At 45.5% G+C, this 22,185-nt stretch overlaps 1 protein-coding gene across 2 annotated transcripts in view; it reads right to left on the bottom strand.

Annotated features, from left to right (window-relative positions):
• The window catches only part of LMAN1L (lectin, mannose binding 1 like), a 109,208-nt gene that overhangs the window by 23,722 nt on the left and 63,301 nt on the right, over window positions 1-22,185 (bottom strand). Inside the window, exons 1-2 of one of the 2 annotated variants that reach the window (XR_012242790.1) lie at window positions 12,953-13,269; window positions 6,171-6,286 (exon numbers count right to left, since the gene is read on the bottom strand). Coding sequence is in view for 1 of the 2 variants with exons in the window: in XM_073619014.1 (XP_073475115.1) it covers window positions 6,167-6,286; window positions 13,769-13,919 (271 nt within the window). In the remaining variant the exon portion in view is untranslated. Of the gene's footprint in view, window positions 1-6,166; window positions 6,287-12,952; window positions 13,270-13,768; window positions 13,920-22,185 lie in introns of those variants that run through there. The other variant, XM_073619014.1, reaches the window with a different exon arrangement.

Genomic DNA, 22,185 nt, shown 5'->3' with positions numbered 1-22,185 from the left:
AACATTGGACTACAGCCCCACCCCAAACTAGCACAGCAAATAGTACACAACACAATGAGACAGCACACATTATATATACATATATACAGCATTGAGTCTGACTAGCACAGATCATAGTGGGGTTCTCATTCACCTTGTGCCCCTATTAGTGACTCCCATCACAATGGCATATCCAGGGTCCCCAGAGTCTGCGTGTCTTGGGGTACATGGACCTGAATCTAAAGTAATGCCACCTCAAGGGTCCCCAGGCATACAGCTCACAAACAGCACCGTTCCCCCAAATGCCAGGGCCCATAATCGGTTGGCAAGAGGCTGGCATTCAGTCCCCTCCAAAAGCCTCAGTCCCGGCTAGGTCTGTCACATTTCTCCCCTTTTGGCAGGAGACTAACACAGGAGGAGACCCCAGATAGGTTGACTCCAAAGTTAGTCAGTAGTTCCAGTCCTCTAATGCTGGTATCCACACAGTACCCCAAACAAATTGTTCCAGAGTGTTACTCACCCAGCCAACCTCTGCCGCTCTCAGAGAACATATCCGCTGCTGGGCAGAGGCCTGGACTGGCCCTTCTCCCTGGAGTCTTTTCAGCTGCTGGAGAGAAGACATGGTGACCGAGCTCACTCCATCATGCTGTTGGGGATCTGGGCCGGCTGCCCAGCATCCCTGGGGTATACAGATGGGGACTGAAGCCCCATCCACCCTTACAGGAAATTTGTCCTCTGTTAGTTGAGGGCAGAGGCCAGCTGCACTCTGCCCTGTTGCCAGTCCTTCTGCTGGAAACCCTACACCATCTGCTCCAGCTAACTGTTGGGAAGGGAAGCCGACTGCCCCGGCTCCCTGGAACTCTGTAGTTGTTGCCGATGCTGGGCAGAGGTTGGTAGCACTCTGCCCAGTTGCCAGCGCTTCAGCTGGGTTGGTGTCATCATTCTGGGGCGCCGTCTGCTGTTGGAACTCCCTTTCACTGGTATTGTCTCCCAGGTGCACAAACCCTTGTTAGGGAGGGAAAATGGCTGCTTCTCCCTGCATCTCTGAAATCCACTGGGAAGTGATTGCCACCTTCTCACCATGAGCCTCCGGAACTGCCACAGGTGTGGGGCAGAGGTCTTGGACCCTCTGTCTGGTGACCAGCGCCTCAGCTGGGGAAGTTCCTTGACACTCCACAGATACTGCTGTTGGTGCTGGGCAGAGCACACTGAAGTTTGGCCCTGATACCAGCTCTTCTGCTGGAGGCTCATCAGGTTGTTCTTCCTCAGCAGGAAAGTCTATCAAATCCCCTGTCTCTGCAACTGGTGTCTGGGGATAGAAGTTCACAATCTCATGTCCGTGGAACCCAGAAGATGCTATCAGTGCTGGGTAGAGGTTAGCAGAACTCTGCCCTGCTGTCAGCACTTCAGCTTTGGGGATGGCAATCTCCAGATTTTCCACTGCCGATTCTTCAGCCAGGATTTCAGGGTTGTCAACTGGTATTTCCTGATAGTCCCAGGCAAAGGGAGCCACAACCTGCTGCTGAGCAGAGTCTAGCAGCTGTCTGTAGGTGATCTCCAGCTCCCATTCCTGAACGGCCAGAAACTCCAAATCTTCCTGTGCCCAGTGCCCTTCCGAGACATTCAGTCTTCGCTCTCTGTGCTCCATTATTTCCTCCAAACGCCACTCCCGATCACTCCCAAAGTCAGGGTCCCTGGACAGCCTCCAATACAACAATCCCAGGCCATCATAGTCAAAGCCTTACGTGGGGCTGTCATCCGCTGACCACGGGCACTCTTGGGCTACATACCACCGGAGGACTCTGTAGCTCTTGTCCAACCGCATCTCTGCCCGGATCAGGCTGCTTAACTCAGCTGTCCACTCCTGCTTCGGTTGTTCCCCCAATAACAGCATTTGTACTTCATACTGCGACCAGTACCTCACATGGATGGAGGGGAGAACGTTTCCCTGGTGTCGCTGTTCATGTGCTAGCGCTTCCTTTCAGAGTTTGCATCGGATAGAATCAGACCATCCCAGAAGGACCTGCTCTGATACTGGTCCTCTATGCTGTATCTGCATCTCTCTCAACCTCCTTCTGAATTCCTCTTCCATGGCGGCTGGTATCTGTACCTCTCCTCTCCTTTCAGTTGGTGCTGCTGTGACTTCTGCTGCTGCAGCACCTCTTTGCTGTAGCCAATTTGCATCCACAACCGCTATAACTAGGTCTATGATCTCCGCTGTAGGGTTAGGACCATAATGTGCCAGTCTTATTATAACAGCTCGATTAAACCATGCCTCTTCGGGTGTCCTGTCTGTTACGCTGGGCCTTTTCAGTTATGTTGGGTCTTTTGGCTCTATCCATTTCGACTAGTTCTGCGATAATGTCCCTCTTACGGTTGTTGGCCGGTCGGCCCCGGTTCTCCAGTAAGTCCTTGAGGGAAGAGCACTTTAGCCGTTCATACTGTGCTTTCATTGTCCTGTGTCCTCTTGTAGCTGTCCTTCTGGGCTGTGGGAATAATCCCGCTGCTTGCCACCCTTGTATTAAAGGGGTTAAAATCGTTTAGGACATTCCATACCCAAACACAAAGGCAGCTACCGAGCACTTCAATCAGCCGAACAAGGAACCCATACAAATAATTCTCCCCCAAATACGAGACAAGGCTCCGTCTTGAGGTTCAAGCAGGAATGATTCTTTATTCAAAAACATGTTATACAGATCCCACTTCAAAACACTCCCCCCCCACCCTTGGAAAACAGGGCGGGTTAAACTGTCCAATGACAATAAACACACAGGTCAGGTGTGTTTAACATCTCATCAGTACACAGTCTTATCAGCAGGGAGAGCTGTTGGAGGAATCCCCCCTCCCTCCATAGAGTTACACATCCTGTGATATCCAAGGCAGACAGACACGATAGAACATTGGACAACAGCCCCACCCCAAACTAGAACAGCAAATAGTACATAACACAATGAGACAGCACACATTATATATACATATATACAGCATTGAGTCTGACTAGCACAGATCATAGTGGGGTTCTCATTCACCTTGTGCCCCTATTAGTGACTCCCATCACAATGGCATATCCAGGGTCCCCAGAGTCTGTGTGTCTTGGGGGACATGGACCTGAATCTAAAATAATGCCACCTCAAGGGTCCCCAGGCATACAGCTCACAAAGAGCACCGTTCCCCCAAATGCCAGGACCCATAATCGGTTGGCAAGAGGCTAGCATTCAGTCCCCTCCAAAAGCCTCTGTCCCGGCTAGGTCTGTCACATGTGCCCAGGTCAAATTTCATGAATCGGGTTTACATCCACTTTAATGATCACTTGGATGTTGCAATGGCGACCAGCAGGCACGGTACAATCTTCCTGTGTGCGCACGCTGACGTCACTAGGCACCGCAGGTTTTATATTAAAGTGTTTTTAAACGATTCAGCACTATGTCAGTTTTCTGATTCCTCTGAGTACCACCAATAAGGATTGCCATAGGACACAGTGGATATAATAACTAAGGATCAATCTACCCACCAGAAGTCACTTAAGCCCCTTAAAGGGGAAGGCGCATGTTGACCTGCTGTAGGTCTTGAATGGAGGTGAGCGTATAATTTGAAAGGTGGCAGGCACTGGAGTTTTTGTGTTTTTTACATGGAAGTTACGGAAGAGTTTCTTCATAATTTTGGACTTTTACATATTACAATCTAACAAGTAGATTTAATCAGTGGATGAGTATATTGTTTGTCACTGTTGTTCATAGCACAGCGGTGTTTTGTTCTATAGCATTGACTGTTTTTTTTTTTTATTTGTATGATTTATTTACCTAGCTTTAATGCATCTCACCGCTTCAAGTGATTTTTATATATAGATATCTATATATATATATATATATATATATATATATATATATATATATATATATATAGAGAGAGAGATATCTATATATATATATATATATATATATATATATATATATATATATATATATATATATATATATATATATATATATATATATATATATATAGAGATATCTATACATATATAGATATATCTATATATAGATATCTATATATAGATATCTATATATATTGTACCTATAGGGGAGCGCTGTACCATTCACCCACTTTATACATTTCACAGACATATAAGAAAGCCACTAGGTACACAGTGGCAAACCCGATGAGTTATTGGTCATGTTTTGTTTATTACAACTTTTTATTTATTTTTTGCACATTTATTTATGTACACATAGAAGCGCAGGGGATCAGGCATTTATTTTCAAGGTAATAAAGTGTGATGGTAAGAGGTCTATAAACTGCTGGCCATATAGTAAAATGCCTTAACCACCTGCCGCCCACTAACAGTACATTTTGTGCTAGCGGGTGGGACACAGCCAGGCACAGCAACATACTGGTACGGTTTCCGCTTTTCAGGAGCACATGCGCATGCCCCCTCCTGATCTGTGCTGTAATTGAGCAAACCACGAGTTTGTCAGCAGGTTACAGCCAATGATTTTGGCTGTATACTTGCTGATCAGCTGGGCCAACCACAGCACAGAGTTGTGTATTTACAAACACACAGAGCAGCGCTTTGGCTGTTTCTTCTCCCTAAAATCAACGCTAAATTAAGGGAGAAAAGACATCAAGATCCTGTCAGTAAAAGCAGCACACATTCATTTACTAGGCACACAGTTAACCCCCTTGATTGCCTTTCTGATCACCCCTGTCACCTATTTGTGTCATAAGTACAGTGTACAATATTATCACTGATCACTGTATTAGTGTCACTAGCGACATCAGTGTCAGTTAGTGTCCCTCCCAGTCAGTGTAGGTTGGCACCAGATAACCCGCCACACTAAAAGTTGCTGATCATTACTAGTAAAGTGTCTATAGATATGTAAATTCCAGTATATATACCATTGTTTGTAGATGCAAACCAATTAATATACACTTATTGGGATTAACCAAAGACATGTAGCAGAATACATGTTGTCCTAAATGTATGAAGAAATTTGATTTTATTGGATATGTTTTATAACAGAAATTAAAAAATATAATTTTTTTCAACATTTTTGAACTTTTTTGTTTGTATAATAAAAAAATAAAAAAACTAGTTGTGATCAAATACCACCCAAAGAAATCTCTATTTGTGTGAAAATTATAAAAATTTAATTTGGATACAGTGTTGCATGACCAAGTAACTGCCAGTTAAAGTGAAGTGAAGGGAAATCTCTGCAATGGGACACAGATGGCTATTAAAAATCTGACAGGGGTTATAACCCTCCTTTACGCTATCCAAAATGAAAATAAAAAGTTTTGCCTATAGTTCTACGTTAACTAAGTTCTGAGCTTTAAATAATTGCAACCAAAATGTTCTTTTCTAGTTTTGGATAGCATAAGGAAGGGTTGAAGCCTGATTTCCTGCCCCACATACACTACTGGAAGTAGAAGGAAATTTCATCAAAATGAGCTCCATTCTTAGATAGTAATCACCACAACTGGTGTTTCCATTGAAAGATTTCCCCTCCTCTCCTGTTCTGGTAACAACTGTAAAGCTGGCCATAGACAGTTCGAATCTCGGCCGGTTCAGCAGGGACCGGCTGAGATTCGAACCATGCATGGACAGGCTGAATGATTCAGTCAACTTAGGTACAACCAGCCTGTCAGATTTTACATGCAATTATTGCTAGCAGCTATAATAGCTGCTTAGCAGTAATCACTGCATTCTCCTGGCGGGGATGGCTCCCCAGCCTCGAGAACACAATGGTTCTCTGACGGAGGGATTTCGCCATCAAAACTGACTGTGTTGATGGAGGAATCGAGTGATTTTCTTTCCTGCAACCCGTGGTTGCAGGAAAGAAATTCGCTCCATCTATGGCCCGCTTAAGCTTTTGTTTTCCCACCACATTCTGTCCTTGAATCAATGGGCATCCGGACAGGAAACAAAGAGAAATCTCCACGTTGGGAGTTTTTGGCCATGCTATCCAAAATACAAACCTATATATATTTGCCTGGAGTCCCACTTTACATTTCTTACTAGTCCATTGAAACTCATGATTTCAGATGATGGCAGTTTACACTTAACACACAAATTTCATTCATGAATGGGAAGAGCTAAATACACAACTAAACATCAAACAATTGCCAGTGCAACCCTATGTTAAGATGTATACCTTTTTTGTGGAGCACATGAAAAGATGAAAATGACTCACCTGAATAATATATACACCACAGTACAAATACTTTGCAAAAGCAGAAATGCCAGGAAAACACTACTGGACAAACACGAGGTTTGAGCTGTGCTTGAAGGACATCGTCGGGTCAATTCCTGGTGAAAAATAATAAGGAGCACCAGTCAGAGGAAAGATATTAGGCTAATAAAAGGCAAATGTTAGAATAAGAAAACAAGGTAGTTCAAAGCAGGAGCAAATTAAAAAAAGTGAAATGGATTGACTAAAAGTGGAATGAATTTAAAGGCTATTCAAAATGTTACTTAAAGAGGAACTGCAGTCTGCTCACATAATTTGTACTAAAAACATCTTTGCCATTCTGAAGCTTCCCTCCAACCACTTTGCATATTATTTTGTATACACTGTGATTCTGTACTTGCCAAATATGCTGCAGAAATCTCTCTCCACCAAGTCTGGCTGCATTCATTTTAACTGTGGGCAGCTGAAGCTGTTGCCTGTTCACTTCCTGGATTTACACAGAGGCACACCTCCAGCTCTGCAGCTTTCATTGGACCTCTTATAACTCATCCCCCTCCCTTCCTGGCAAACTCTCAGCAGAGTGAGAGAGAGAGCTGTGCATGATTTCATAAGCCTAGGCTTTTTACCAGGCAAGAAACAGAAAGTGGGCTGTATAAGGTATTTACTGGCAGAAAAAAATGTTTTACTATCCAAAGTTAAAACAACAGGGGAAGAGAATTGAATAGATGGAAAGATGAAAAAAATTACTGAAGTTCCACTTTAAATGGAATAAAATAACACAGAAGGGTGGATTAACTAAAAGCAAATAGACTGTGCACTTTGCACGTGCAAGTGCAGTTGCTCAAGTAAATGAGTAAATGCTTAGTAAATTAGGGGACGCTCTGCATGTGATTGGGTATTCTTTGCGAAGTGAAGCTCCGCCTCATTTACCAAGCCATTAAGCAACTTCACTTGCAAAATGCACAGTCTATTTGCCTTCAGTATATCAACCCCAGAGACTAGAAAGTGGGCACCATAAGGTCCTTTGTTCCCAGCCTGATACTTTGATCCAGTACTGAAGACACCATGAAATTCTTATATAAATACAGACTTTGTGAAAGTCACAAATTTAGGGCTATGCAAGCCCTTCTGTGGCAGAACTTGGGTCTGGTGATTTATTGCTTAGGCATCAAACACTACTAAGTGGAAGGCAGAGGGTAGTGTACACTTACCAACCTCACCTGGAAGTACCACGTTTTATTGTGGCTTTCGCAGCAGATTGTACCAACTGATGGTACCAGGAAAGTAAAAGCAGGCCACTGTGTTACTCTATAATTTGGTAGTACAGTGAGTGAGAAACAAAAGATTGTTGTCATTGTTGACTGGACTATTTTGCCTTTTATCACAGAGCTCTATACATTTGGCTCTTACTCACTCCCTCAGCCAAAGGAGGAGCTTCTTGCTTTAGAACTGTCTGCTCTATGTTTAAGTCATATGTGTAGAAAGAAAGATTTACTGGAAAAACTCTTCTCTAGATAAATTTGGATTAGTTGGAACCTTAAGGGAAAAGAAATGGCTAGGAGGTGTCTAATATTACTGTGATTTATACTTGATCTGACCATATAAATAACAACTCATTTTAAGGTCCCATTCCCACTTGCAATTAAGGCTATAGTGCAAATTCTGGTGGCAAAATTCAAAGGATTCCTGTGGACAAAATTACAGGTGTTTGCAAATATCTCTGCCTGCTCAGCCTATACAAATCAATGACAGACTGCTGGCAACAGTAGTTGTCTGTAGATGTTTGGATGTAATCTGACATCCTGTGATCATCTACGATTAAGGACAGATGGGTAGAGGTGGGTAATCATGGTTAGATGAATGTCTGTCACTAACTGCAGCTATTAGCTGGATGCAGTGGCGGCCGGTGGTAATTTATTTCGGGGGGGGCAGCAAATAGTCAGTCGGGTGAGTCTGGTGCACTTACCCCATCTATGGTGGGCAGCACTTCACTGGTGGCTTCCCTTGCTCGGCGGCGGCTTTCCCTTCCACTGCTCTCCACTGGCATCGCAGCGGCTTCCGTTTCCTCCCTCCTCCTCGGTGGCCAATTGGGACTGTTCTCTTTTCGGCCAATTGGAAAACGGGTCTCAGACATGCTTTTGATTGGCAGGATTGAACATCAGTGTTTCAATAGCGCATATTCATTCGCTGTTGTAACACCTGAGTGGGCTCCTGGCGCAATGCTCTGCGCCACGAGCCCACCCTATTTTGAAGCCTATTAGAGCCTCTGGCTCTAATCACACACCCCCGCCGCTGTAATTCATGTGCCCGGCGTCATGAAAGGGGTCGGACGCATGAATAGGGGGTGGCAGTGTCCTGCAAAATAGCGCACGTGGATAGAGCATGGGGGTGGCAGCTGTGGATAGAGGGGGCATCGCTCCGTTGCCCCTTAAAGGACAGGCCGCCACTGGCTGGATGTGCAAACAAACATGAACAATTGCGGCTGTGGTCAGCCCACCATTGCTTTATATAGTCTGAGCAGGCACAGGTATTTGAAAATACTTGCAATTCTGGCCATAGAAATCCTTAGATTTTGCCACCCCAGTTGCAAAGTTGCAAGTTGCAAGTGTGAATGGGCCTAATTTTTTTTCTGGTACAATATTTGTATTCAAATAGAAAAAAAAGAATACAGTTGTAATATTCCTACGTAGGGGATACAAACAGTAGGCTTAATATAAAACAGCGTAAAAATATACATACGTGGAATATATTTTAATCAAACTGTCAAACAACAGTAACCCTCCGACCAGAGCCAGTGGTCAGCACAGGGTGCCTGAGCCATAGGGCTCAAGGGCTAGAGCAGGAATCTTCAAACTACAGCTCTCCAGCTATTGCAGAACTACACATCCCATGAGGCATTGTAAAACTCTGACATTCACAGACATGACTGGGCATGATGGGAATTGTATTTCCTGAACAACTGGAGGGTCGTAGTTTGAAGACTCCTGAGCTAGAGTGTGGAGCAATCTACAAAAAGGGGGAGGGGGAAAAAAAGGGGTGGGAAAGGGGCCAGGAAACAGGAGGGAGGTGAAGGGGAAGACAATAGAAAAAAAGGGAGGAGGAAAAAGTGGGGTAGAAGGGAAAAGTTCCCCCAGACTGGGAGATGAGTGGGGTCAATTAGAGAGGACCAGGCTGGTCAGATGCAAAGTTGGAAGAGTGTAAGGCCACCACTGGGCCCACTCCTTAAAAGATTTAGCATGGGAGTCGTGGCGGATACTTGTCATCTTTTAATAATCATGAGAGTCGTCAGCATAGGTGTGCGCAGCCTATCGCATTAGGGTGTGCACCAAATCTCAAACGCACATGCGAGTGTGTGTGTGTGTATATGTATATATATATATATATATATATATATATATATATATACACACACACACACACACACACACACACACACACACTGTATATATTCTTATAAATAAATATGAGCAAACGTTTTATAATGTAAGAAAGGTCTTTCCCATCTCCCTGCCGGCACAGTGAAAGAAAAGTGCAAAATGTGGAGGGTAAGAGAGTGGGCACTATGTACATGAAAGGAGTAAGGGAGGTATGAGAGTGAGCAGTATGTACAGGAGAGGAGTGTGGGAGGTATGAGAATGAGCAGTATGTACAGGAGATGAGTGTGGAAGGTGTGACAATGGGCAGTATGTACAGGAGAGGAGTGTGGGGGGTATGAGAGTGAGCAGTATGTACAGGAGAGGAGTGTGGGAGGTGTGACAATGGGCACTATGTACAGGAGAGGAGTGTAGGGGGGGTATGACAATGGGCACTATGTACAGGAGAGGAGTGTGAGGGGGGGTATGACAATGGGCACTATGTACAGGAGAAGAGTGTGAGGGGTATGAGAGTGAGTAGTATGTACAGGAGAGGAGTGTGAGAGGTATGACAATGGGCACTATGTACAGGAGAGGAGTGTGGGGGGTATGACAGTAGGCACTATGTACAGGAGAGGAGTGTGTAGGGTATGAGAGTGAGCAGTATGTACAGGAGAGGAGTGTGGGGGGTATGAGAGTGAGCAGTATGTATGTACAGGAGAGGAGTGTGGGAGGTATGAGAGTGAGCAGTATGTACAGGAGAGGAGTGTGGGAGGTATGAGAGTGAGCAGTATGTACAGGAGATGAGTGTGGGAGGTGTGACAATGGGCACTATGTACAGGAGAGGAGTGTGGGGGGGTATGACAATGGGCACTATGTACAGGAGAAGAGTGTGGGGGGTATGAGAGTGAGCAGTATGTACAGGAGAGGAGTGTGGGAGGTATGAGAGTGAGCAGTATGTACAGGAGAGGAGTGTGGGAGGTATGACAATGGGCACTATGTACAAGAGAGGAGAGTGGGGGACTATGAGAGTGAGCAGTATGTACAGGAGAGGAGGTATGAGAGTGAGCAGTATGTACAGGAGAGGGGTGTGGGAGGTATGACAATGGGCACTATGTACAGGAGAGGAGTGTGGGGGGGTATGACAGTAGGCACTATGTACAGGAGAGGAGTGTGGAGGATATGAGAGTGAGCAGTATGTACAGGAGAGGAGTGTGGGGGGTATGAGAGTGAGCAGTATGTACAGGAGAGGAGTGTGGGAAGTATGACAATGGGCACTATGTACAGGAGAGGAGTGTGGGGGGTATGACAGTGGGCACTATGTACAGGAGAGGAGTGTGGGGGGTATGACAGTGGGCACTATGTACAGGAGAGTTGTGTGGGGGGTATGACAGTGGGCACTATTTACAGGAGAGTTGTGTGCGGGGTATGACAGTGGGCACTATGCTCAGGAGAGGAGTGTGGGGGGGTATGAGAGTGAGCAGTATGTACAGGAGAGGAGTGTGGAGGATAAGACAATGGGCACTATGTACAGGAGAGTTGTGTGCGGGGTATGACAGTGGGCACTATGCTCAGGAGAGGAGTGTGGGGGGGTATGAGAGTGAGCAGTATTTACAGGAGAGGAGTGTGGGAGGTATGAGAGTGAGCAGTATGTACAGGAGAGGAGTGTGGGAGGTATGAGAGTGAGCAGTATGTACAGGAGAGGAGTGTGGGAGGTATGAGAGTGAGCAGTATGTACAGGAGAGGAGTGTGGGAGGTATGAGAGTGAGCAGTATGTACAGGAGAGGAGTGTGGGAGGTATGAGAGTGAGCAGTATTTACAGGAGAGGAGTGTGGGAGGTATGACAGTGGGCACTATGTACAGGAGAGGAGTGTGAGAGGTATGACAGTGGGCACTATGTACAGGAGAGGAGTGTGGGAGGTATGAGAGTGAAAGCACTCTGTGTATGTGGTTTCCAGATCATGCAAAGTTTATGTATAACCATTCAATTTAACCCTGTATTGATCCAAACTCTGTAAAATTCAAAGTGTAAATTCACCGTAAAAAAACGAAACACTCTAAGGCTAAGTTCACATCTATGTGCGTGGGTAACGCATGCAAAATTGCATGCCTTCCCAACATGCAAAGAATAGTGCTGCCCTTATCCAGATGTGTAGCAGTGCCATTGTTTGTTATTGGCATCTCCATGCATCTGCAAGCATGTGGACCAAACTACAGGGTGCCGCACACTTTTGGAAAAGATTCAGGACTTCTTTTCCATGATGTTTGTGTGTAGGGCAGCCCATTGAAGTTAATGGGCTGCCCTACCCGTAATGCATGAAAACCATGCCTGTGCGTGCGTAAAAAAAGCCTAAGGGCCCTTTCACACTGGGGCGGTTTGCAGGCGCTATTGCGCTAATAATAGCGCCTGCAAACCGACCCGAAAGTGCCGCTGCTGTTTCTCCAGTGTGAAAGCCCTCGGGGCTTTCACACTGGAGCGATGCGCTAGCAGGACGGGAAAAAAAGTCCTGCTAGCAGCATCTTCGGAGCGGTGAAGGAGCGGAGTGTATACCGCTCCTTCACTGCTCCTGCCTATTGAAATCAATGGGGCAGCGCGGCTATACCGCCGGCAAAGCGCCTCTGCAGAGGCGCTTTGCGGTGGTTATTAACCCTTTCTCGGCCGCTAGCGGGGGTTAAAACCGCCCCGCTAGCGGCCGAATACCGACAGTAAAGTGCCACTTACAATAGCGGCGCTTTACCGCCTCCGCCCCAGTGTGAAAGGGCCCTAACTGAGTAGATGCAAAATAACAATTCTCAATAAAAAAAAATATTATTCTCTAAATAATCAGTGTTCATACAATTGCACTACCATGTAAATAACTGTGAACACTGTGCTCTGCTCTGATTATTGAGGACAGGTAACTTGTATAGAGAGTGTTTAGTTTATGTGGGGAATTTACATGTTGTACAGAGTTTGGAGAACACAGGGTTAAATTGAATGGTTATAAAGTTTCTTCAGATTATCTGGATATACACAGAGTGTGGGGGTTGTTTATATAGTGATAAGTGCCAGCATCCAAGATATCTGTTAGCTGTGAGCAAGGCTGAAGACTCAGCCGACTCCCCCATACACACTCTCTGCTCTTCCGATCCTCCTATTAGCTTAATCTTTCTCATCACACTGCAAACAAATCCTCCTGAATAGTTCTGATGTGAAACTGCAGCTTACCTCTCCAAATTGACTTTTCTTAGAACATGAGCTCAGCTCACCCCCTTCCCTGCACAGTGTCAGCAGCACCTGGCACTAGCAGTGCCCCCCCTCCCCACCACGTTCTCTGGGCAGACAGCACTGGAGATGGGGGGAGGATCTAAGTGAATGAGGGCACAGATTGAACATACATAAGACTTGGGGGAGATAGAAAAAGATTGGAAGCCTCTAAATGCAATCACTACCTGGATCCAGCGGAGTGCAGTCACTCGTCTGCCGCTCTCAGGCTCTGCTAGTCCACTGCTTCTAGGGAGAGAGAAGCTGGAGGGGGGGCGGAGTGCAGATGTAGATCACTCCGCCGGCTACTGTGAGGACCTGCAGCCGGAACTATAGAAGCTGCATCGGAAAATGCGGCTGGGTTACTCCGCAGCTGAGGTCCTAGTTCCCTGCTCAATCACCTCCCACTTGCAGCACAGCTGTTTTTACTGGCCCCAGTGGTAGTGACTGAAGTTACACAGGGATAGGACAGATGTTGCAGGCATTTAGCACTGACAAAACTTGTTGAAACACAGACAGGGCTGAATGATTAGGGTGTGCCTGGGCACACCCGGCACACCCCGTGGGCACGCCTATGGTCGTCAGGATGCTCTTCACCTCTGGAAATGAAACCTAATTCTTTTTTAATGAAAAAGAGTAGCGCAGGTGTTTATTTTGTGTGTCTGTTGCTGTTTTTTAAAGCTAATAATTTCACATAAAAGGTATATTTACATGATGTACACATCCCATTTTCCAGTTGAATCTAATTTGAAAAATGTGTGATTTTTTTGGTGAGGAAAAAAAGTATAAATCATATAAATGAAAAAACTCATACAACTAGAAAAATGTAATTAAATGGAAAAAAACTAAAAGATTCACAACTGACTTCTAATGAAAGACAGGCAAAGCTCTAGGGCATTGAACAGATCATTGTTGGGATTGCAGTCCATATATATTTTGCCATAGCCACGTTTTAAACAAAAATATACATTTTAGTTCCAGAGTAACTTGTTCCATCATCTCACCGAACTTTTGACCAGGTCCTGCAGGCTTCTCCTTATTTTAACGAAATCTTCCTTAACTTCCTTGGCAGAGGTTGGATTAGGGGAAGAATTTGCTGCTTCCTTCGATGAAGGCAGATTTTTGGCCTTGGCAGCAATCTTGCGAACTTCACTTCTATGAAAGGATTACTGCGTGAAAGATCAGAATGCACCTCGCATACAGTATGATTTATAGTCTAGCTCATTCTTTTTCCAGATTACAAAATGTTCCCATATACAGACTAATGGTCAGACAAGAAAGGTTGTTTTAGACATAATCTGGGTAAACAGTTAGCATTGCTGTGTTGTGATGCTGGGGTACTTGGCCCTAGAAGAACTGTTTGCTTGTAGGTTATATGCCTTCCATTGTTTGCATGGATTTTCTGTGCTTCTGTTTTCTATGACAACCCATAATGTCATGTTTGTTCATTCCATTAGACAGGAAGCTAAGCAGTCGCTCGTGTTAGTGACTATATGTACTCTGTAAAACGCTGTGAAAGGTTTCGGATCTATAAAAACGAGTAAAATAAAATAAATATTTACTCAGGTACAATATGTTGCTTAAAGCCCAACTCCAACTCAAGTTGCCATCTTTCAATAGAGTGAGTAAGAGGCAGAATTTCTGGCAAGACGTGAGAGCAATAAAAACCTGACTGAAGTGCTAACCCTTCCCCACACTGCTAAATAAAGTGCTTTTGTGGTTGTCTCTGTCATCACCAGAGTGGTGTACTATAACTTTGTGTACTTCTCATATGAGACTACTTTACTAATGATGTAAAAAAAAGAAAAAACAGTATTGTATGTACACATGGTCTATTCTAACAGCTATGAATAAACTAACATAGCAAGACAAAACAAGCATTTTTGCCACTATTATGCCCCGTACACACGGTCGGACTTTGTTCGGACATTCCGACAACGAAATCCTAGGATTTTTTCCGACGGATGTTGGCTCAAACTTGTCTTGCATACACACGGTCACACAAAGTTGTTGGAAAATCCGATCGTTCTAAACGCGGTGACGTAAAACACGTACGTCGGGACTATAAACGGGGCAGTAGCCAATAGCTTTCATCTCTTTATTTATTCTGAGCATGCGTGGCACTTTGTCCGTCGGATTTGTGTACACACGATCGGAAATTCCGACAACGGATTTTGTTGTCGGAAAATTTTATAGTCTGCTCTCAAACTTTGTGTGTCAGAAAATCGGATGGAAAATGTGTGATGGAGCCCACACACGGTCTGAATTTCCGACAACAAGGTCCTATCACACATTTTCCATCGGAAAATCCGACCGTGTGTACGGGGCATTAGAGTGGTTGGCTTGACCTTTAAAGAGGAAGTAAACTTCCATACCCGACTTTTACCTATAGGTAAGCCTATATTAAAGCCTTCCTATAGGTAGTGTAAATATCTTCTAAACCTGCATCATTTATAAGATATTTACATTACATGCAGCCGGTGACATTACTGGTGCATGTGCTCTGAAGGAACGGCCACCCGTTCCTAGTATGTGATGTTCACTAGCACATTATGACTTTACCTTGCAGGGGAAGAAAAAAAAAAAAGAAAAGGCCAGCGGTATACAATACAATACAAGGATAAGTGCATTTGTCAGGCCTTAAGCACCCCCCAGTCCCCGTCCATCTTATGTACAATGATGATAAAAATTTCAGATCCTTGGCCAGTTACCACCTTCCAGAACACTTTTGCCTGGCCAAACCTAGCAGTGTTTTATGGAATGACCATCTCTCTACAGACAAGCAGGTAGAGAGGCACTTTGTTTTATCGTTTTACTCTTGGGTATGTTTGTCTCTGGTGCAGTGGAAACCTCAGCTTCACTGCCTCATTTCCTTGCTTATAACCTGATGAAAGTGGTTCTAGGGCTAAAATGTTTTTACCCTAATGCATTCCCTGCATTAAGGTAAAAAAACATCCCATCTTTACAGTCCCTGGTGCTGCAGACACGATTCCTGCCACCTTCACTGTCCCAGAATAAAGCACATACTGCCCAGTGCCCACTGTCATACCCATCACACTCCTCTCCTGCCAACCACGAAACTTCCTGCATGGAGCTTGCATTGCATGTTCTCCCTGTGCCTGTGTTGGTTTCATCCGGTTACTCTGATGTTCTCCCACACTCCAAAGACATGCTGGTAGGTTAAATAGCTCCCGTCTAAATTGGTCCTAGTATCTGTACGTATGAATACAAGTTTGGGACCTTAGATTGAGGGCAGGTACTGATGTGAATGTAAAATACACATACAGTATATATATCTATATATATCTATCTATATATATAGATAGATATATATAGATATATATACACACACACAGTATCTCACAAAAGTGAGTACACCCCTCACATGTGTGTAAATATTTTAATATATCTTTTCATGTGACAACACTGAAGCAATGACACTTTGCTACAATGTAAAGTAGTGAGTGTACAGCTTGTATAACAGTGTAAATTTGCTGTCCCCTCAAAATAACTCAACACACAGCCATTAATGTCTAAACCGCTGGCAACAAAAGTGAGTACATCCCTAAGTGAAAATGTCCAAATTGGGCCCGATTAGCCATTTTCCCTCCCCGGTGTCATGTGACTCGTTAGTGTTACAAGGTCTCAGGTGTGAATGGGGAGCAGGTGTGTTAAATTTGGTGTTATTGCTCTCACTCTCTCATACTGGTCACTGGAAGTTCAACATGGCACCTCGTGGCAAAGAACTCTGAGGATCTGAAAAAAAGAATTGTTGCTCTACATAAAGATGGCCTAGGCTATAAGAAGATTGCCAAGACCCTGAAACTGAACCTCAGCACGGTGGCCAAGACCATACAGCGTTTAACAGGACAGGTTCCACTCAGAACAGGCCTTGCCATGGTCAACCAAAGAAGTTGAGTGCACATGCTCAGCGTCATATCCAGGAGGTTGTCTTTGAGAAATAGACGTATGAGTGCTGCCAGCATTGCTGCAAAGGTTAAAGGGGTGGGGGGTCAGCCTGTCAGTGATCAGACCATACACCGAACACTGTATCAAATTGGTCTGCATGGCTGTTGTCCCAGAAGGAAGCCTGGTCTGAGGCTGCATGAGTGCAGCTGGTACTGGGGAGCTACGGTTCATTGAGGGAACCATGAATGCCAACATGTACTGTGACATACTGAAGCAGAGCATGATTCCCCCCATTCAGAGACTGGGCCGCAGGGCAGTATTCCAACATAACAACCCCAAACACACCTCCAAGACGACCACTGCCTTGCTAAAGAAACTGAGGGTAAAGGTGATGGACTGGCCAAGCATGTCTATATATACACATATATATATAGCGCTGCATAAATTGCTTAAATAAACTGTCATATCCTCTGCACTCTTATACACATACTGCCTTCTGTCATACTCTTCATTCCCAACTTCTACACATACCTTCTCTACTCCTTTCCTCTATATTCCCCTCTCCCTATAATAAACTCTGCACTCAAATCTCCTGGAATACTCTCTGCACTCCGGTATATGTTGCATGCTTCCCTGCTCTGTGCACTCTTCTCCTGCATATTTTGCCCCCTGGCATACCCTTTGGTCACCTCTCCTGCACATATTGTCTCCCATAGGTGTAAGAAGCCTATTGCATTAGGGTGTGCACCCCAAAGCCCAAACACACATGCTGTTCTCTGCAGCCTCAACTGCACTGGACAGTGAATGAATGAGAAGTGCCCTGTGCTGAGTGGCTTCCTGTTCATTCACAAACTGAAGCATAGTAAACACTTATTTACTTAGTAAGTAAAACACTTTACTATGCTTCACCTATAAATGAACACAGTGAGTGAGTGTGTTCACTATGTTCATTTAGAAAAGGAAGGGGCTGGTCAATGACATATTGACTAGCCCCTTCCCCACTCTCCATTCTGAAACATCCCCTGCAGCAGCCGGAGAGAAAGGAGAGGAGGGAAGCCAGCAGCATTGCGGGGGGCACAACACGGGGGGGAAGCCCAAGCAGTAGGCAAAATTGACAGACAGAGTGATTAGGGTATGCCCAGGCACACCCCCTTTGCACGCCTATGCTGTCTCCCATCATACTAATTGTAAACCTTATCTGTACATACTGCCAGCTGTCATACCCTGTACTTCTCTTTTGCACATTCTGTCCACTGCCATACACTCCCCAGTTCTTTCCTGCACATACCGCCCACTGTCATTCTCCGCATTTCTCCTACACATACTGCCCCATCATAGTTACATAGTAGGTAAGGTTGAATAAAGACAATAGTCCATCCAGTTCAACCTGTGTTGATGTACATGTGTCAGTGTCGATAATCATTTCCCATATTCCTGTATATTGTGTTCACTAAGATGCACGTCCAGGAGTCTTTTAAAAACAGCAATACTCCCCCCCTGCTGATACCACCAATTGTGGAAGAGAGTTCCACATCCTTATTGCCCTGACAGTGAAAAACCCCCTGCTAAACCTCTTCTCCTCCAATCTCATTGTGTGGCCCCGTGTCCTCTTACACTCCATGAGACTGAATAGCTTTTTTTCTATGCTGGGATCACCATTAAGGTATTTGTCCATCGCTATCATATCTTCTCTCAAGCGTCGCTTCTCCAGTGAGAATAAATTTAGTGCTTGAAGTCTTTCCTTGTAATTGAGGTCCTCCATTCCCCATATTAATTTTGTTGCCCTTCTTTGGACTCTCTCCAGCTCCAGCACATACTTTCTGAGGACTGGTGACCAGAACTGGATGGAATACTCCAGATGTGGCCTAACCAGAGTTTTATAAAGTGGTGGGATTATAGTTTTATCTCTGGAGTAGATCCTGTTTTTTTATGCATGCTAATATTCTGCCGGCTTTGGTAGCATCAGTTGGCAGATTATTAGCATGCATAAAAAAGGATATTTTTTTTACTCTCCACACTCTGCTCATGCACATACTACCCATTGTGATAACCACAGCACTCTCCTCCTGCATATACCGCCTGCCTGCTGTTACACCCTCTACACTCCTCTCCTGCATATACTGCCACCTAAGACACCTTTTTAGCATTGTTTGTTATGTCTTCAACCTTTCCCATTCAGGAACGGGCAGTGAGCACACTTTTGCTTAGTTATTTTACATGAAAAGGGATTACTTGGTCACCTGCAGCTTTACTGGCCTTAAGACCCAGGAAGTAGTGCTTAAAGTGATACTAAAGTCTTGTTTTTAATTGTTTAAAAATAATAAACAGGTTATATTTACCAGCTCTGTGCAGTGGTTTTCCACAGAGCAGCACCAATCTTCCTCTTCTTGTGTCCCTCGTCAGCACTCCTGGCTTCTCCCTCCTGCCGGGTGCCCCTAGAGCAAGCAGCTTGCTATGTGGGCACCCCGAGCCGAGCCGCTGCTCTGTGTCTATTCAGACACAGAGCCATGGATCAGCCCCGCCCACCCTCTTTCCTTTTTGGTTCACGGATCTTGATTGACAGCAGCGGGAGCCATTGGCGCCCGTTGTGTGTCTCAGCCAATCAGGACAGCCGTGTCTCTCGTGCAACATCCCTGGATTGAGATGGGGCTCAGGTAAGTATTAGGGGGGCTGAGAGGAGCTGCTGCACACAGAAGGTTTTTTATCGTAATGCACAGAATGCATTAAGATAAAAAACCTTCAGCCTATAGAACCACTTTAAATTCTCTAGTGGTCCCCCTGGACTGGTGAGCCTAGGGGACAGTGGCGGAACTACCAGGGTTGCAGCAGTTGCAGTTACAACTGGGCCCTGGTGTTCTGCCGCTGTGGGGGGGCCCCAAGACCCGCCATCTCCCCCCGCACCTCTGACTGTCAGTTTAGTATACGATGGCGGAGGTGGCGATCAGCAGCTCTATGGTGTCCGCAGGCGGTGGGATCTCACTGGGCTAGTAGTTATTTTCCCGAGTGTATACATTGGAGAGGGGAGGGGCCTGTATCAGTTTCCCTCTTCAGTGTACAAGTGAGTGACTCTGCTTGTACACTCTTGCTGATACATGCTCGGGTCAGAGGCCCCTCCCCTCTCCACTGTATACACTTGGGAAGAGAACTACTAGCCCCAGGGAGATCCACAGAGCTGCCGATCGCCGCCTCCCACCAGGTGGGGGTAGAGATGTGCTGGGGGTTGGAGGTGCACAGAGGAGACCAGTCAGGTACACAGAAAACCTCTGGAAGTGGGGGCTCTCTGGGGACCCTGAAGTAATGAGGGGGGCTCTGGGGACCCCGAGGTAAGATGAGGCTCTCTGGGGACCCTGATGTAAGGGGGCGGCTCTGTGGGGATCCTGATGTAAGGGGGGCTCTCTGGGGACCCTGATGTAAGGGGGGGCTCTCTGGGGACCCTGATGTAAGGGGGCGGCTCTCTGGGGACCCTGATGTAAGGGGGCGGCTCTCTGGGGACCCTGATGTAAGAGGGGGGGGCTCTCTGGGGACCCTGATGTAAGAGGGGGGGCTCTCTGGGGACCCTGATGTAAGAGGGGGGGCTCTCTGGGGACCCTGATGTAAGAGGGGGGGCTCTCTGGGGACCCTGATGTAAGAGGGGGGCTCTCTGGGGTCCCTGATGTAAGGGGAGGTGGCTCTCTGGGGACCCTGATGTAAGGGGAGGTGGCTCTCTGGGGACCCTGATGTAAGGGGAGGCGGCTCTCTGGGGACCCTGATATAAGGGGGGGCTCTCTGGGGACCCTGATGTAAGGGGCGGCTTTCTGGGGACCCCGATGTAAGGAGGGGCTCTCTGGGGACCCTGATGTAAGGAGAGAGACTCTCTGGGGACCCTGATGTAAGGAGGGAGGCTCTCTGGGGACCCTGATGTAAGGAGGGGGGCTCTCTGGGGACCCTGATGTAAGGAGGGAGGCTCTCTGGGGACCCTGATGTAAGGAGGGAGGGCTCTCTGGGGACCCTGATGTAAGGGGGGGATCTGCAACGATATTTTATATATAAATACACACACACGTATGTTATATACATGTGTATGCCAGCCCAAGCATATGACTTTCTTTACTTCACTGCTATGGGCTCTAGCCCTAGATCTTTTGTAGACCTAGCAATGCCCCTGGTGGGGGCCCTTCATGTTTTTTTGAACCGGGGCCCTGAAGATTCTAAATACACCTCTGCTAGAGGAAGCTGATCCTGGTTATATCAAATTGCACAGTATATAGTGCTGGTTGAGTTAAAAATCTGAAATTCTGGAAACCTAGGTGAAGGGAAAGAAGTGTTTTTTTGTAGCTAGGAGTCTCACTCCAAAAAAATGGGAGACCTGAAAAGAGGGGTTTTTTTTACTCCCCAGTGGCCTTTGACATGTGTGTATCAACATGTGCAGAGAGAACAAAAGGGTTTTGCTGATCTTGTGTGCCAAAGGTAAAGACATAGGCAGTCACAAATTTAGGGAGAAGAGCACAAGTCACACCATAACACAAGCATGTACAAGTACCATCTGTAATTGTCAGTGTTAGAGCTTGTTCAGACATACAGCCAGGGGCCAGTAAATGCAGGCAGTTAAGCTGCGGTTTCACCGCCCACCCCCCCAACTGTCCACTTAAAGAAGGACATGCGCTGAGGGCTGTATACATGACACGGCTGCCATTAGAGCAGGTGACAAGGAGGCAATGCCTCCCAGCCGCCTGTCAACCACCCTCTGAAAAGTAATCAATTGCAGGTCACGAGAATTCTGCTTTAAAATAGTCATTCTGCTTTAAAATAGTCATTAGTAAATAGAAAACTGCCCCGGAGAAGGAAAAGTAAAAATATAAATAGACTTAAATAAGTGTCATGCTTTCCAAGGTCATTGTACATTAAGTTTTGCAGTCCTTTCCCCGAGCCCTAATATGCAGATTCACTAGAAAGGCAAATCACAAGTAAATAAGATATAGATGCGGCTGCACACAAATCAGTGGCACTATGGCCTATGGGTTAAATAATGCGCACATGCATTAAAAAGGAAAACAATCTTGCCCGGCCTGTGCCAAGACAAAGCCAAAGGGTGAGTTACTGACCTGTGTGTTAATTTGCCAATTTAGAATATGAATATCATGTCACTACAGTATTAGTATTATACCATCATTTCTTACTGTAGATAAATATATGGGTTCATGAACTAGAAGAAATATACAGAATAATTGCCACTGCTGCTTTCATAAAAGCAGCTTGCCATTAAGCTAGCATGAAGAGATATGCAACAGTTCCTATAATCCTAAAATGAAAGTGGTGGTGGATTGCTGGAGATTAAATTCAGAAAAGGGAGCACATTAGCAAAGATCTGCTAAGCCCCTATTCACACTTGTGCATTTTTCTGCTTGTTTTTATATGTACGCTCAATCACTCTATACTAGAAAAAGTACAACTTTTTTCACCATATTCAAATGTTTTTAGCCCCATAGAGTTTAATGGAAGTGCCTGGAAATGCGCAATCTCCTCCCCTTGCCCA

Source organism: Aquarana catesbeiana, linkage group LG03 (assembly GCF_042186555.1).
Source record: "Aquarana catesbeiana isolate 2022-GZ linkage group LG03, ASM4218655v1, whole genome shotgun sequence".
Lineage (NCBI taxonomy): Eukaryota > Metazoa > Chordata > Amphibia > Anura > Ranidae > Aquarana > Aquarana catesbeiana.
This window is presented reverse-complemented; position numbering and strand designations above follow the sequence as displayed.